The 15687-nt window shown below is 45.2% G+C and overlaps 9 protein-coding genes across 9 annotated transcripts; 6 read left to right on the top strand and 3 right to left on the bottom strand.

Annotated features, from left to right (window-relative positions):
• Positions 1 to 968: 968 nt before the first annotated feature.
• On the bottom strand, positions 969 to 2568 carry V1508DRAFT_419161 (phosphatidylinositol N-acetylglucosaminyltransferase subunit C). The gene is made up of 5 exons (XM_066940561.1): positions 2400 to 2568; positions 1850 to 2333; positions 1631 to 1799; positions 1251 to 1568; positions 969 to 1195 (listed from the first exon to the last, which is right to left on the bottom strand). Exons 2-5 carry the CDS (start codon positions 2217 to 2219, stop codon positions 1144 to 1146), a joined length of 909 nt encoding a protein of 302 aa, XP_066795276.1. The 5' UTR covers positions 2220 to 2333; positions 2400 to 2568; the 3' UTR covers positions 969 to 1143.
• On the top strand, positions 2489 to 4278 carry V1508DRAFT_419165 (JAB1/Mov34/MPN/PAD-1 ubiquitin protease-domain-containing protein). The gene is made up of 6 exons (XM_066940562.1): positions 2489 to 2745; positions 2815 to 2891; positions 2955 to 2976; positions 3045 to 3121; positions 3181 to 3255; positions 3313 to 4278. The coding sequence occupies exons 1-6, from the start codon at positions 2683 to 2685 to the stop codon at positions 3932 to 3934; spliced, it is 936 nt and encodes a 311-aa protein (XP_066795277.1). The 5' UTR covers positions 2489 to 2682; the 3' UTR covers positions 3935 to 4278.
• A 290-nt stretch (positions 4279 to 4568) lies between these two features.
• V1508DRAFT_433138 (maintenance of telomere capping protein 1) lies at positions 4569 to 5855 on the top strand (the record flags this gene model as incomplete). Its single annotated transcript, XM_066941971.1, has 3 exons — positions 4569 to 5037; positions 5103 to 5453; positions 5500 to 5855. 3 exons carry the CDS (start codon positions 4569 to 4571, stop codon positions 5853 to 5855), a joined length of 1176 nt encoding a protein of 391 aa, XP_066795278.1.
• A 396-nt stretch (positions 5856 to 6251) lies between these two features.
• Positions 6252 to 7231, top strand: V1508DRAFT_355928 (uncharacterized protein; the record flags this gene model as incomplete). The annotated part of the gene is made up of 3 exons (XM_066936974.1): positions 6252 to 6417; positions 6482 to 6548; positions 6595 to 7231. The coding sequence occupies 3 exons, from the start codon at positions 6252 to 6254 to the stop codon at positions 7229 to 7231; spliced, it is 870 nt and encodes a 289-aa protein (XP_066795279.1).
• Positions 7232 to 7426: 195 nt separating this feature from the next.
• V1508DRAFT_404819 (cactus-binding C-terminus of cactin protein-domain-containing protein) lies at positions 7427 to 8957 on the bottom strand (the record flags this gene model as incomplete). Its single annotated transcript, XM_066938654.1, has 3 exons — positions 7427 to 8047; positions 8100 to 8582; positions 8634 to 8957. 3 exons carry the CDS (start codon positions 8955 to 8957, stop codon positions 7427 to 7429), a joined length of 1428 nt encoding a protein of 475 aa, XP_066795280.1.
• Positions 8958 to 9680: 723 nt separating this feature from the next.
• Positions 9681 to 11540, top strand: V1508DRAFT_387667 (cytochrome C1 family-domain-containing protein). The gene is made up of 7 exons (XM_066937852.1): positions 9681 to 9840; positions 10001 to 10042; positions 10173 to 10351; positions 10407 to 10470; positions 10530 to 10811; positions 10877 to 11130; positions 11192 to 11540. Exons 1-7 carry the CDS (start codon positions 9784 to 9786, stop codon positions 11247 to 11249), a joined length of 936 nt encoding a protein of 311 aa, XP_066795281.1. The 5' UTR covers positions 9681 to 9783; the 3' UTR covers positions 11250 to 11540.
• Positions 11541 to 11848: 308 nt separating this feature from the next.
• On the top strand, positions 11849 to 13040 carry V1508DRAFT_440000 (uncharacterized protein). The gene is made up of 2 exons (XM_066942241.1): positions 11849 to 11967; positions 12026 to 13040. Exons 1-2 carry the CDS (start codon positions 11934 to 11936, stop codon positions 12949 to 12951), a joined length of 960 nt encoding a protein of 319 aa, XP_066795282.1. The 5' UTR covers positions 11849 to 11933; the 3' UTR covers positions 12952 to 13040.
• Positions 12972 to 14027, bottom strand: V1508DRAFT_419181 (CHD5-like protein-domain-containing protein). Its single transcript, XM_066940563.1, has 3 exons — positions 13783 to 14027; positions 13543 to 13732; positions 12972 to 13490 (listed from the first exon to the last, which is right to left on the bottom strand). The coding sequence occupies exons 1-3, from the start codon at positions 13867 to 13869 to the stop codon at positions 13114 to 13116; spliced, it is 654 nt and encodes a 217-aa protein (XP_066795283.1). The 5' UTR covers positions 13870 to 14027; the 3' UTR covers positions 12972 to 13113.
• A 297-nt stretch (positions 14028 to 14324) lies between these two features.
• V1508DRAFT_404822 (40S ribosomal protein uS12) lies at positions 14325 to 14950 on the top strand (the record flags this gene model as incomplete). Its single annotated transcript, XM_066938655.1, has 4 exons — positions 14325 to 14344; positions 14420 to 14617; positions 14679 to 14886; positions 14939 to 14950. The coding sequence occupies 4 exons, from the start codon at positions 14325 to 14327 to the stop codon at positions 14948 to 14950; spliced, it is 438 nt and encodes a 145-aa protein (XP_066795284.1).
• Positions 14951 to 15687: the final 737 nt, after the last annotated feature.

Genomic DNA, 15687 nt, shown 5'->3' on the forward strand with positions numbered 1-15687 from the left:
TCAATCGAACAGTTCAAGAAATTGGATCGCGTACCCCTGTACGACGATAACCTTGAACCTACCGAATTATTTTGTACTCGGCAGGAAGTTGAGATGGCCAATAATAGACGGATGGTAAACCTTCCGGGTCAAGAGTATACGTATGACGCTTTTGACTCAGGTACCAGTGAGCCTGCTATCCGAGCCAAGCTTTTGAACAGTTGTATAGCTCCAGAGCAAGTTATTCTGAAACAGGATTGCCAGGTCATGTTGATCAAGAATATGGACGACATGCTGGTCAATGGGTCGCTAGGCAAAGTAATAGGCTTTATGAATGAGAGCGTGTATGCCAAGTACCGGGAAGACCAACTCCGCGAACAGCTTGGTAGTGGTGACACCTCAGACGCAGACTGGGAACCTTCCTCAAAAGGAGGTAGGAGACTGGACGAATCATATCCTGATGATGGTTCGAGTATTACAAGCTTGCGCGACAGGAAGAACAAGCGGTTAGACGAATTTGGCGACCCCAATGGTGATATGTCGAAAAAGTGGCCACTTGTTCGTTTCACCATACAGGATGGTACTTTCAAAGACATGTTAATCATGACGGAGACTTGGAAGATTGAATTGCCGAATGGTGAAATTCAGGCTCAAAGATCTCAAGTGCCGCTGATTTTGGCTTGGGCTCTGTCCATTCATAAGGCACAGGGTCAGACGTTAGAACGTGTCAAGGTCGATCTTGGGAGGGTGTTTGAGAAGGGGCAGGCGTATGTCGCGCTCAGTCGAGCCACATCGAAAGACGGTTTACAGGTCCTACATTTCAATGCTACAAAGGTCAGAGTGCACGAAAAGGTAACAAAGTTCTATCTATCGCTTAAAACATTCAATCAGTCGCGTCGTGATCAGGATGATGAAGCATTGCTTGAGGCACATGGGTAGTATACAGCGATGCATATCTGGAAGTTAGAGGGCGAAAACGGTCTGTTTTCCCTCGCTTGTTCGTTGTGCCACACAAGCTAGTGAATATCAAAGCCAAATTTGGCTTATGTAGTATATATAGACCATTTATTCTTTGTATACTGCTGCATGAATCAACTAGATGACTAACAACAATCTAACTCCTGTAACCCCATATCTATTATGCATTAATCGGAACGAGCGTTCTTATCGGCTGCGAAGGACTGGTTTCGCCGGGTCCCAAGGTCCCTGAATTTCACTAGAAAGACACAATTAGTGTCTGAGCTAATCCAATCAATAGGAACAGTACATACTTTTTATACTTTTGTAGAGCAATGAGCCATCCAGGAGCTACAAAGACGGCTGACAATATAGCGACGGACCATACACCTAGTGCCCACCATCCGCCAATGTAAAACATGCCAACTTCGGTTACGACAGCTAGGATCGACGTGAGGATAAGATGAGCAACAAACGAGTATGATCGAAGCCATCGGGAAAATATCGGGAATAGACCGAAGAGTTCGATCGAGAAGAGAAGGAATGAGAAGACACTCAATGTGGTGGAGAGCCGAGACGCTAGCACAGTAGCAGCAGCTATAGCTAGATTGGTTGACAGTGTAGGAGGGAAGCTGGAGCGGTTTAGTCAAACTTGGCAGAACGGAGAGTTAAATCTATAAAACATGATACTCACGTCTTTTTGGAGCCGATAGAGTAGTCATGGAAGAAGATGTTCAAGACAAACAACCAAAACGATATCGCCCATATCGAGTCCGACGACGTTGACTGCGTCAATGACTTTAAAACCGGTGAAAGCCCCAGTAGAGTTGAAACAATCAGGATTGCCGACTTGGCTGTGGCGGCTGAATTAACAAATATTAGCTACGTTCACCATCATCATTTCAGTGCTTACTTCTACTTGTCGTGTTCTCCTCGCCCAGACCATCCCAGGCGAAGTATCCAACCAGTGTGCAAATTGACCCTATGCTTGCAAACCAAGCTGGGTTATACTTGTCTTTGTATATTGCGACGAACACGCAAACAAATATGGCGACTGAGTAGACGTGCGATATGATAACTGTCGAGTCCGACGACAATGCCCAGAATGAATACTGTTGGACATGCAGGTTACGCTTAAGCTGAGACAAGAAAGAGGCATCAACGTAGTTGTCTGGATAAGGCTGATGAACCCAAAGTAGCTTTCGCCATGGCCGTCTAGGCATTACTGCTGAATCCATTTTGTAGCTTTCTCCAGATCTCGTCGTGAATCGTGTATAATCCATATTAACTCGGAGATCAATGTATTCCAATGTTGGTACGTGCAAAGTAGAAAATTGTACAAAGATGCAGATCTGTTCACTTTATCTGTATGAATGAGTTTCAGTAAATTGATATGACTACAGTGAGAACTATCAGCAGCAGCACTGCCATAGATAAATTTTACACAAATATTCAAGGCATACCAATTGCATATAAGTATTCAAATGCAAGTTATCGACCAGGGAAACCGCATGTCAGGAACGATATGGGGGAATGGAAAGGCATCGAGCGTTTGCGAAAGCTTTAAGGTCAGTCTAGCTTTCAGGTCCAACACGCGAGCGCGGCTTTCGGTCCCCGCCGCTCTAATATTCCTTCTCAAACCACCAAATTATCACTGAAACTTTTCATTTTCATATCCGTCTTGGGCACGATTCCTATTTCAATCATCCGCACTATATTCGAGACAATAGCAGATAGTAAAGAGTCATGGATCGCCTGAACAGACTTCTTGGACAAGGCGGTGGTATGGGGGGAATGCCGTCTGTAATGGTAGGATCACACGCCTTCTTGTGGCACTCCAAGAATCTCATTGGACTTATTTATTTAATATATTTTTAGGATCCTGCCACGGTCGACAATTCCGAATGCGTTTATATTTCATCGCTAGCGTTACTGAAAATGCTCAAGCACGGAAGGTTGGCATACAGATTCCGTAGTCGATTGCTTACAGAGCGCTAACCATGTATTATGAACTCCAGAGCCGGCGTTCCTATGGAAGTTGTAAGTATCATATTTACAGTACATTTAGATGGTGTTGTATACCGTTGTATTTGCTAATGACCGTGTAGATGGGTCTCATGCTAGGTGAATTTGTGGACGATTTCACCGTGAGGGTTATAGATGTCTTTGCGATGCCACAAAGCGGGTCAGTGATTGCATTTGTATGCACTGACAGCTACTGAATTATTCTGATTATTGTATTAGGACTGGTGTTAGTGTGGAGGCTGTTGATCCGGTGTTTCAGACTAAGATGATGGATATGCTGAAGCAGACTGGAAGGTACATGACGCGACCCAAGTGGTTAGAATTTCAGCTGTAGCTAACTATTTTCCGCAGAGACCAAATGGTTGTTGGCTGGTATCATTCCCATCCAGGTTTTGGATGTTGGTTGTCGTCGGTTGATATAAACACCCAGCAATCTTTTGAACAATTAACACCGAGATCAGTTGCAGTGGTGGTTGATCCTATACAGTCAGTCAAAGGCAAAGTTGTTATCGACGCCTTCCGGCTAATTAATCCTACACTGTTGATGATGGGACAGGAGCCGCGACAGACGACTTCCAACGTGGGTCATCTAAACAAACCTTCAATCCAGGCGCTGATCCACGGCCTGAATCGCCATTATTACTCGATAGGCATCAACTACAGAAAAACGGCGCTCGAGGGACAAATGCTTCTAAATCTGCACAAGACCGAGTGGACCCATGGCCTAACTTTGAAGGATTTCAAGGCTCATGATAAGGAGAATCTGGAAGCTGTCCAACAAATGGTCAAGCTTGCCGAGGCCTACACGAGCCGTGTTAAGGAGGAGAAGGAGTTGAGTCCAGACGCATTGAAGACACGATATGTCGGCAAGCAAGATCCGAAGAAGCATTTGGAGGAAAATGTCAACAAGCGCATGGAGGACAATGTGTGTGTGTTGTTAGCAGGCATGATTGACAACATTTCCTTCAAGTAGGATTCTTTCGTAGAGGTCTTTCTGTTTCATTAGTGTACTGTAAAATATAGGATTTGCAGTATGTAGGAATATATGTTCCATTGTTCGTGATGCAGGTCCGAATGTTTGCTATATGCGATACTCGTAAGTGGGGTAGTTTCTACTTTCTTCTACCGTCAAACGGTTTTGATATGGAACCAAGTCATAGTCCTGTTTCCGTTTAGATAACTTCAGGAGAGGTCTCCCACTAGGTTTAGAGCGGATGAATTTGTATCTAAATGCCCCTTCGCTGTGGTGGGCTGGTGGCTGCTATGTGAAGCTGGCAAGTCCCAACAATAATTTTAAGTAATTGCATAGTTACGGCTCGCACTTGCAGAGAGAGACGCGCAGTAAACTTCCGTCCGTCAACCTCGCATGATCTCACACTCTACACTCTCCACTATTGTTCCCGTTACTCTATTTAGCAACCGGCACGTCACAGAACTTAATTTTTGCTTCACGGTTTGAAGTAATCAGATTCGAAGTTGCGAAGAGGTCTGGAACACATCAAGAATACCTACGATACATTGTATCACATCGCAATAAGAAGAACGCTGCTGTATCTTTCGCAAAGAGGACACAGACACATTTACAATTGTTAGAGTAACTGATATCGATGACGTCAACGAATTCTAAAGATGATGAAGACGTTCTCGAGTTTTTGGAGTCCCTCGGTCCTGCCCGGAGTCGATCACCGTCAGTGCCGGCAGAGTCAGCCGGAGCCGAACCAAGTGAGAAGGAACTTCTCGGATTTCTAGATGAGCTTACTCAGGAAACTTCTGTTAAAGATGACGAGAGGGAACATGCCGCAAGTGACTCGAAAATGGTAGCAACTGACGGTGATGCTATTGACACGAGAGACCCACCAGGGCAAGCGGTCACCCACGTCCCCACGCCACCACCTGTGGAGACCAAGGCCGCATATACAAAGTCACGAGATCCGGTTTCCTCAATAACAAGCTGGCTGGGTTCTAGCGGTATTTGGGACTCGGCTTCTGCGGTTGTAAAGGGAGCTGAAGCTAGAGTACGGGATATTCAGCAGAATGCGGATACGACATCGTGGGAGACGAAAGTTAAGGGAATAGGTGTGCATATGCCTTATGTTACCACTAATTTGGACTCTTTTATTCACATTCTACTTTCTTTTCAGGCTTTTCAAAGACTCTTGCGTCGACATTGTCGTCTGTCCTACACACAATCGCACCTCCCATTCTTCGACATGAACAGCTCCGAATTCATATATTTCATGACATAGTCGGCTATCCTTCTATTGATACAATCGTCTATTCAGTTTTTGACAGAGTTATGCAGCAGGTTGAGGGTGGTGAGTTGATAATCGTTCAGAAGGGTCGGGAGAGTCGACGGCGAGATTCTGATAAGAAGGGCGTTCAGCGGGACATGGGTCTATTCCAAGGTGGGCTAGCAGCGGGTGAAAAGCTGGCCAGGGCGAATGTCGAGCAGATTAAAATAAAAGGAAAAGAGCCCGAGACGGAAAGCGAAGGTTGGTTAATCATTGAATTCTGCGACTGTCGCTAATGACCATCTAGAATCGCCCGTTCGAAAGTCAGATATTTATTTGTCGATACAGGCCTGTGCATTCTCAGCCGACACAAAGTCCTCTGATGCTAAAGGTGATTCTGAGTCCGACGAGAGATTGTTCAACTTTATCATATATCTCAATGACCCTGTGCATGACCTGTCCTATGTGACACACTCGCAGTCATTCCCTCTACAATGGTGTGAATGGTTAGATAGTGATGAGCCTATTGTTGGTCAAATCGATCCAAGAGAATGGCTAGCAGAATGGGTAGAGGAGGGTCTAGGTTTGGCTGTTGGCGTTGTCGCTCAGCGATATGTCGCTAGTCGTATGGCCATTGGTATGGATCTCCATAGAAGCGGGTAGCTACGGTTATGTACATTGAGTAGTATGATGGTACAGCCTTTTATATTGGGCCCGGATGTGTAATAGGTAATGTCTATGGTTGTCGCCGTTGTCGTTCAACGAGCGGGAGCGGTTCAGCGTCTCTCGTGAGTGTAGCACATTTATGGAATGATTATCATGGCAAGCGTAATAAATGCGTTAATATTATTGCTCTGTCTGAAGGTGCTGATCCTCGGGCGAGCTTAGCTACGGATAATTTGACACTTTGCCGCGGTTCTTGCTAGACCAACGCGTTAGTGAGGGTCTTGTAGCACCGCTTAAAGTTTGATTGCCACATTCGCCGATCCTTACAAAGTTCCGTCTCTTATTCGATTAGCTTCAATCACAATAGACGTTTTTGGGAAAATATACTTTGCAATGGGTAAAAAGAAATCGACAACGGCGGCTCTCCAGGAACTTCTACAGAGACCGTGGTGCTACTATTGTGAGCGTGACTTCGATGATCTCAAGGTTCTGATATCTCACCAACGAGCGCAGCATTTTAAATGTGACCGATGCAATAAGAGATTGAATACGGCCGGAGGTAAGCTCTGCATTAATTTTTGTGAGGCTGCGGGCAATCGTGTACTGATGGTTGTCGTATTCAGGCTTGGTGATTCATGTTCAGCAGGTTCACAAGGAGACGATAACCACGGTCTTCAATAGTACGAAAGGGTAAGTTCATCAAAAGTTCTATAATATCATTGGCTAAACATTATAGGCGTGAGAGAGCAGATATCGAAATTTTTGGGCTTGAAGGAATCCCGGAAGAAGCGGTACAAGCGCACGAAGCAAAGATAAGAGAAAAGTTTTCTATTCCCGATTCTATTACCTCATACACTTCCAGTCCAGCTGTGTCATCAGCCAGGACTTCTCTTTCTCCACCTCCAGCTAAGAAACAGAAAGTCGCGTCTATCAATCGTGAAGAGATACAAGCTCGTCTTGCTGCTCACAAGGCAGCGAAGAAAGCCGCCGCGGAAGGTAAAGCAAGTGCTTCCCCGCCATCTTCAAGTAGCGCACCATCTGCATCCCATATTGTGACTGTCGCCACCTCAGTCAGTTCGGCAACTGTGCCCACTGTTGTATCAGCCGGTTTTTCAAGGGTTTTGGGGTCAACAGGAGGCGTTGCACAGTCTGCACCGCCTGTGGTACGTCCGAGTGTAACGGTAAGCCAAATAGTACCGGGAACAGGCACTTCAGGTCCTTCTCCTCGTTTTGTGGGTATTCCTCCTGTATCGGCTTCTCTAGCGACAGGGACTTATACGCTTCCTCCTCCACCAGCTTTTACTGGCTCTTCTCCGAGCCTCAATGGTACCCAGTCCATACACGGCGCGCCGGGTTCTACTGCTTCGAAATGAGAGTGATGCTCGTACAAGATGACCAATTAAAAAATGTCGATTTTTGGTACCAAGAACAACAACGAAGAGCGGACCGATAAGAAGAGTACTAGCTCCGCATTCACATTTGCTAGTAAGTACGACCAGATTTTTCTCTTGAGGCAACAATTCAAAATTCAGCGTATACTACATCTATTACACAAAGACTTAGATACATCATTTTCTGTAAAATATTTTTTTGAATCTGAAATGCAATTGTAATATGCCTTTATCAAAACTGCTCTTAAACCCGTTTTCTCTTCGAGATGAATAATCCCATTCCCTATCTACAATCCTAAAGGCAAGGTCGTGATATGGCGGTCCTGCGATGAACTTGATGATACATGTGTCAGATTCGCCTGGACCGGCGTAGCTCTGGCCCCGGCGTCGGCCATCCTCTCGAACGATCTTGTAAGTTGGTGCTTTAGCCGAGTCAATTAATTCTGGATAAAAAATATTGAATTTGTATCCTTGAACTACTTTCGGAGGAGGGTTATCCTGGTTATAATGTGTCTGATTGTATTTGTTCCAATCGAATCCCATCTGTACTCTGTTGAAGTATCTCGGTTTCTTAAGTTTTTCCTTATTTCCATCGGCTGCATCCAGATCTTCCTCCTCGTTAAAAACTTCCTCGTTATCATTAGTGCCCTTAGCCACTTCCTTTTCAAATAATCTCTCCGAAAGTGCTGCATTTTCGGTCCCTGGCACATTTCCAGGTTCTTTAACTTTCTGACGTGACCGAGCGTTATGTTTGAGAGGCACGAAGCCAACCCGCTCAACCACTTGTTGTTCTTCTGCCTGCGATTGATGTTAGCCATTACAACATAGTAGTGATGTAGACTTGGCATACCAGGCGCGATATAAATTCTCCTGACTGAATTGCATCGACTTGCTGAAGCGAGCTGATGCCTTCAACTTCAGACTGAGGAATTTCATCCATAGCTGGAGCATACTGTATTGATGCCGCGTCTGACAGCGATGTGTCTGAACGGGAGGACTGGATTTGTGAAATGGTTCGTTTGGCCACACTTTGTTGCTGCTGCGCGAGCAATTTGACACGACCTCGGATGACCAACTCATGAACACGCTTGAGCTTTTCTTTAGTCTTGCGAATTAATAGTTCTTTCTTCAGTTCACTCCAGAACTCGACATCCACTGCAGAATCGCCACTCAGTAAGATCTCGATTCTGTCCTCTAGACTGGCAAGGTCGTCGTAATCTTTGTCTCTTAGGATATTCTCAATATCTTCTGATACAGCGTGCATGGAAGAGTCGTTCGCCTTGCCACCATTTCGTAATTTTTCTTTAGTGTCATTGCATATGATCATCATTGCCTAGACATTCTTAGTGACTAGATATATGCTAATACAAAGGATGCCACATACCTCCCAGAATTCATGACTTGATCCCCGTTTCTCCAGCTTTAGATAGTTTTCAACGTCGGATTCAAGGTTTTGTATTTCTGCCAAATTGAGGCCTTCAATGACAGTGTAAGGTACAGGTATTTCAATCTCTAGGCTATCAAGCAAATCACCATCGTACACGTCTTTGTCCTCGTCCACAACTCTCAGGTTTATAGCCAACCAGTCTACAGGCCGCGCTCTATTTTCTTTGACTCTGATCATTGCCCCTTTTTTTGCCTGCCGCAATGCGAATGCGTCTTCTCCGGCCACCCATTCATGCAGCTGTTTCTCTTCCTCCTGACTCATCTGTCCTCGTGGTGGACGATAGTCGCCGTCATACCGCCGTCGCTCGTATGTCTTATTATTCTCGCGACGCCGATCTGAACTTTCCCTGGGTAACAACCGTCTGGAACTGGATTCGTCCCTTGGTCGTCTCTGACTAGTGCTGGGAGATCTTGATCGTCGGCGACCGCCACTATTGTGGCGATGACTGCGAATGCTGCCTCGAGAGTCATACCGTACGCTGGGATAATGTCTATCACTGTGCGAGCGATATTCAGAGGACATTGTAGTAGCGCTTCTAAATCTTGCACGAACAGATTGGTTTGATGCGTCTGATGATCAGAAACGTTCTAAGAGTCGGTTGGGAGTTTTTCTGAGGCCTAATTGGTGAAGTTTGTACGAAAAGTCGGCCATTCTGCAGACGGGAGAATACCTCCGCAAACAAGCGAATCTAGAGTTAGCTGATCCAGATGATTGAGTTAAATTACTATACTACAAGTTTGCGCAGCTGCAGTCTAGAGAGACACTGTCGCTAAATGACAATGTCGCTAATCGCAGCAGTACCCCGGAAATATGTGAGAAAAAACAGACACAGGGTTTTGTACTATGCAATGCGTTGATTTTGCAACTTAACCCATAAGTGCAGCGTCACTATGTGGGATATGTCTAACCAATGGGAAAGCAAACAAGTACCGTTTCGGTGTATTTGGAAGACGGGCCACTGCTCGAGGCTCCGGATGGTCCAGCAGGCACGGCAATAGTCCACCTTACGAGTTTTTGTGTTGAACCAACGACGCACTGCATACCTCCTCCGATAATACCAGTACCAATCGGCGGTAGCAATTCGGCAATGGTTAATCGACTATCCTCCTCTCCGCTACTGAAGAGGATCTCTTCCACGATCTCGGTACGTCGTTATTTGTTATTTGTTAGTAGAATAGACTCCTTGCAGGTCAGGTCCAAACGAAACCATTGCGATTGCCTCCTCGAGCTCATCGCTGCAGTCTCCTGTTCTCCAACCATACGATTACTATACGCGGATCCAACTAATGTTTGTTTTATTATAGAGAAGCTTCTCGAGTTCTGCGGCTAAGGAATCCGGTTCTGAGGTATATCTCTTCAATTTAACGTGCCCGACAAGGTTTTTTGATTGTGAATATGGAGCAATTTTTCAAGAGATGGGTCTATAAACAAGAGGATGCGCTGTGAATCGGTAAAGCTAATGTGGATGATTCAAAGGTCTCTCGCAATGCTCGCGCTGCCATTGTCGCAACCGTCGCTACTGGTGGTCTCGCTGCATGGTATGTTCACCTCTATGGCAACCCCATTAAGGCCGTCACTGTGGCTGAGCACGGTCTGCACCCTGCCAGCTATCCCTGGCCTCACAATGGATGGCTCGATACATTTGACCACGCCAGGTTAGCATTCTTGTACTGAATTTACGGTTTTGTAGCAAGACTGATTAAATGACAGTTTACGCCGTGGTTTCACCGTTTATAAGGAAGTCTGCGCCGCGTGCCATTCCCTTAACTTGGTCGTATGTATTCGATATAATTAGTGGATACTTGAAACAGTCTAATATTTCGTGCATATTAGGCCTGGCGTACTCTTGTTGGTGTGACCCACACTGCGGACGAAGTCCGGGCATTGGCTGAAGAGTACGAGTACGATTCGGAGCCCAACGATGAAGGTGAGATCGAGAAGCGACCTGGCAAGCTGTCCGACTACATCCCTTCACCGTACCCCAATGAACAGGCTGCCCGAGCAGCGAATCAGGGTGCTCTCCCACCAGATTTGAGTTTAATCATCAAGGCTCGTCATGGAGGCTGCGACTACGTGTTCAGCTTGTTGACAGGTTATCCTGATGATCCCCCAGCGGTATGTTGATTCTCGCTCAGCTGAAATTCACGGTTAATTTCATCAAACTGACTAAGATGTTTTAGGGAGCCTCCATTGCTAGCGGACTGAACTACAACCCTTATTTCCCCGGTGGTGGAATTGCTATGGCTCGAGTTTTGTTCGACGGATTGGTTGAATACGACGACGGCACTCCTGCCACTACGTCCCAGATGGCCAAGGATGTTACCAGCTTTCTGAACTGGGCCGCGGAGCCTGAGCACGACGAGAGAAAGAAGACCGGTTTGAAAGTTTTGATTATCACCGGTTCATTGTGGGCGATCAGTTTGTGGGTTAAGAGGTGTGTTATTATCTCACTTTGATTATGCTATATATTATTGTCATACTAACTCGTTATTCAGATTCAAATGGGCACCTATCAAGACCAGGAAGATCTTATACAAGCCTCCCAAGGTTTAAGCAGCATCTTGAAATTGTCAAACAATTTTGGCACAGTAGTGGTGTTACAGCTGGTGTGTCTCTATTATTTATAAGTGAATAAATAATACCTATTATATGAATCATAGCATTGCTTTGCGTCGGAAGGTTTCACAATGATATATTGTAAATGATGAATGTGTTATCTACCATGTACTTCTACGAGCGATTCGCAACATGAATGGAAGTTACACGGCAAGAAATTTACTGTATAGAAAGAGCTTATCAATATCACGATGTAGTCCTAGCAATCCATCACGGACTTACACAGCAGTTTTGAGAACGATTAACCCCAAATACCTAAAGTCCATCATATCTATAATAAAGAGTAGGACAGTGCATAGATGTATCCGCGATTCCATCAATTGGATGTGATGATGATTTAAACTGTCTTCTAATACGTTGGTAGATACAAGCTTGATTGGATAAGTTTTCTCACACCATAGTAGTAGCACATTAAAAGCCTAAAATTGTGAAGTGCAACATATAACAGCGAGCATGTTGCTCATGCCAAAAGAATTGTCTAGATTCTGCAGGGCAGATAACTCGCAGAACGGTCTGTACCAGTCAGTAATGGAGCTAAGCCGCGCAAGAAAATTTTGGCAAAACTCCCAACGTCACACACAGTTCACAGTTCCATTTGCATATATCTATCGATAAAAGAGAATGGCAGCTAAGCGCAAGAGTGCAAATAAGAAGGGTGTGTATAATTAGAAGAGGCGTCAGTTAATATGTGACCAGTTACTAACTTGTCACAGCGTTTGCCAGTCAACCTGTTGCGAAGCAACAAGTGAGACAAGTAGTGAGAGATCCGGAGTCGTCGCCTGAGGTCTCTGACAATGAAATTGGGCTCGAAAGCAATAGCGAGAGTGAAGAAGAGGACTACAGTGAACAACAAGAAGAAGAAGAAGAAGAAGAAGAAGAAGAAGAAGAAGAAGAAGAAGGAGAGGAGAAGGAGGAGGAGGAGGAGGAGGAAGAAGAAGAGGGGGAAGAGGACGAATTTACTGGATTCGGTTCCGATCATGATAATAATGACGACCAAAGTGAGGATGGCGAGGATGATGCGGCGAAATCTACTCGAGATATAAGTCTTTCAGTAGAAGTTGAGAGTGAAATAAAGAATAGAATTGCGAAGACAAAGACGTTGTCAGCAGAGAGTTATCAAGGGACTGAATCCTCGACAAAGAGCAAGAAGAAAGGTAAAACAAGCGATGATGGCGACAAGCCCGGCGTTCTATATATTGGCCGCATTCCACACGGTTTTTACGAATCCCAAATGCGCGGCTACTTCTCGCAGTTTGGTGATATCCTTCGATTGAGATTGTCGCGAAATAAAAAGACTGGCGCATCGAAGCATTATGCGTTTATTGAGTTTGCGTCTTCTGAGGTTGCTCAAATAGTTGCTGACACTATGAACAATTACTTGCTGTATGGCCATATATTGAAGGTTTCAGTGGTACCAGAGAACCAAGTCCATGAGAAATTGTTTGTTGGCAGCAACAGAAAGTTCAAGCGCATCCCAAGAGCCAAGTTGGCCAAACATCAGCATGATAAAAAAAGGAATAATGAAGAGTTGGAAAGATTAGTCGCGCGGGAGAACAAGAGACGGAAGAACAAGCAGGAGAAACTGAAGGACCTCGGGATTGACTATACTATCCCCACTCCGGAGGTCAAGTCGAATTAGGTAAAAGTCTGGGTCGGTTGTTTATTTGTATGGCACGTTCCAAAAGCAAGTGCATTTTGAGTATTTAATAAATCTATATATACAACACACGTCATTTACAAATTATGCACCGTATCAGACACGAGCATCTCAGAAGCACATCTACCAGCGGATTTATGTGGTCTATTTCGTCTTGCCTTCATTCGGTGTGCCTTTCTTCTCTGGACCACTTTTCTTTTCCGAAACATTCGCCGCTGGTACAGGCGTCTTTCGTTTCGCACCTGCCATTTCTGCAGTCTTTGTGATGGCGAATACAACGGCGCCCTTTATCGCATAATCCGTAATCATGAACCACGCAGACACTGAAACACTGCCTCTTGGAGCGGACGTAAGTGAAAGCATCCATTCTATCCAGCTAGGGAACATGCCCTTCGGAAGCCAGAACACCGCGACTTTTCGATAGTTTATTCGTACAAAGATCTTCATGCCCGTCGTCAATATCCATATAACTCTCCGGATTTGCGATTTAAAGAATGCTCTCTGAGTACTTATCGCCGCATCTATCATTAATTAGCGTCACAATAGAACTGAGGTAATCGGAACATTGCATACTGAGCTTCTCGATCTCGCCCCGTAGTTTGTCGACTTTCCGATTCAATTTCGCCCATTTAGCAAATTCATCCTGTGAGCTCGTATTTGACCGTTCTGTGCTGACTGCAATTGCTTCTCGCTGAACTTCGCGTAGCCGCTTCACATTGCGGGCCGCCTTCGATGGCACGAATGCTATCCATAAATACCAGATCTCATTAAACCTGTCAGAATGTGCAATGAAACACATGTGCAAATACTTACATATTCGCCCAAGTTGTCAGATCCTATAGCCGAGATAGCAGCACTAAATACCACGACACCGATAACAATCCATAATACGGACACCATGATTCCCAAGTCGCAATACAATTGCAAGATTACTTCAATACAAATTACTCACAATCTCTCAAGAACCGTTCAAGCACTCCGTGGTGCGTGTCGTCAGCAGCACATTCCCATCGGCCAAACAAACGCCGATGTTTGTGGAGTTCCAGACGCTGAACGCTTCGCGCCAAAGAATCAAGTAGACGTTCGATGATACTATGCCACCACCTGTTTGGCCACCCCAGCCTAACCTAAATGCCTACTAGACCCTTAGATAATTGCTCAAGTTACCCGGACTCTGGTTCAAGTATACTTAGGGTTTTAATATATAGGGCTTTGTCTAGGGTCGTGACTGCTTTTTGCTTGGGGCCTTCGTCGCTGTGGGCGCGCGCCATGAGTGTGTCCAGGATCTCCCACTTAACATTCTTCGTCTGCCATCCCACTTTCACAGCTTCACAACATTTCGATCGACATATAAAATGGGCAAAGGAAAGCCAAGGTATGTCATATATGGATTTGCATCTACTCTGGGAATCTATTTCAGGAAATGAAGTCTAACAACAAGCGAACAAAGAGGGTTAAACTCAGCGCGAAAGCTCCGCACTCACCGTCGTGACAACAGATGGGCGGATCTGTCCTACAAGAAGCGTCTTCTTGGAACCGCATTCAAGTCGTCGCCTTTCGGTGGTTCTTCGCACGCTAAGGGAATTGTTCTCGAGAAAGTGGGTGTTATGGCTAAGCAGCCCAACTCCGCTATCCGAAAGTGTGTCCGGTACGTCAGGTTTAGTTAGGGGACGACGGAAGAATAAGAGACTAATAGGGATTGTGTGCAGTGTCCAACTTATCAAGAACGGCAAAAAGGTCACTGCTTTCGTCCCCAACGACGGTTGCTTGAACTTCGTTGATGAGAACGACGAAGTACTCCTCGCTGGTTTCGGTCGTAAGGGAAAGGCTAAGGGTGATATTCCCGGTGTTCGATTCAAGGTTGTTAAGGTCTCCGGAGTCTCGCTTCTGGCACTGTGGAAGGAGAAGAAGGAGAAGGTATGCTATGTTGGCAGGAAAATTGTGAGACAGCTGACTAACTTTTTGGTAGCCCCGCTCATAATTTTTGAATGGCTTGACGTATTCGTATTGTATCACCATTATCATATTTGTGAAAAAAGTATTGTATATTGTTAGGTTATACAGGATCATGCAACTATTATTGTCCATCTTGATTGTGCATTTAGCCACGGTTTTATCTTTTGTGCTTGGACTCCCAATGAGTGGAATGACCGCAGTTGCGACTGACTGTGCGGATATGGCAGTGGAAATGCCTGTCAACTTGCGAATTCAATAGTAGTTCCCTAAACATGGCGAGAATTGTTGGTACCTACAGACGGGATTCAGGGTTCATTGCGATCTACACTCTACCAAGCAAAAGAAGATTGTAACGCCGTCTCGTTAATTAGACGGTCCGAGGATGCTAGTTAATGTCGTAGATCAGTTACAGTAATCAACTACCGTATGTTCCTGTCTCTTTGCGAGCGCGAACAGGTGGATCAAGTTGTCTCTTGTAGCAGCATCATATACCTACTTCCGCAATAAGCAAAATTAAGCGCAGAGAGGTGGCACTGAAATGTAGCGGGCTGTCGCTGGTGCTGACTTGATCGCAAAAAGGCCAGGCAGGTAAGATTTCATTTCATACGCTGTCGCCGTTTTGTATACGAAATAATATATTACACCCTAATCCTGTTGACACGATGTGCGGTCTTTAGCCCGACTGCATCATCAGGATGAACATCATCTTAGTTTGATAGCAAAATTATACTAGTCATAAAGGGGAAAATGTCTCCTTATTTA

The sequence above is a fragment of the Lipomyces doorenjongii genome, assembly GCF_038497915.1.
Source record: "Lipomyces doorenjongii strain NRRL Y-27504 unplaced genomic scaffold V1508scaffold_31, whole genome shotgun sequence".
Lineage (NCBI taxonomy): Eukaryota > Fungi > Ascomycota > Lipomycetes > Lipomycetales > Lipomycetaceae > Lipomyces > Lipomyces doorenjongii.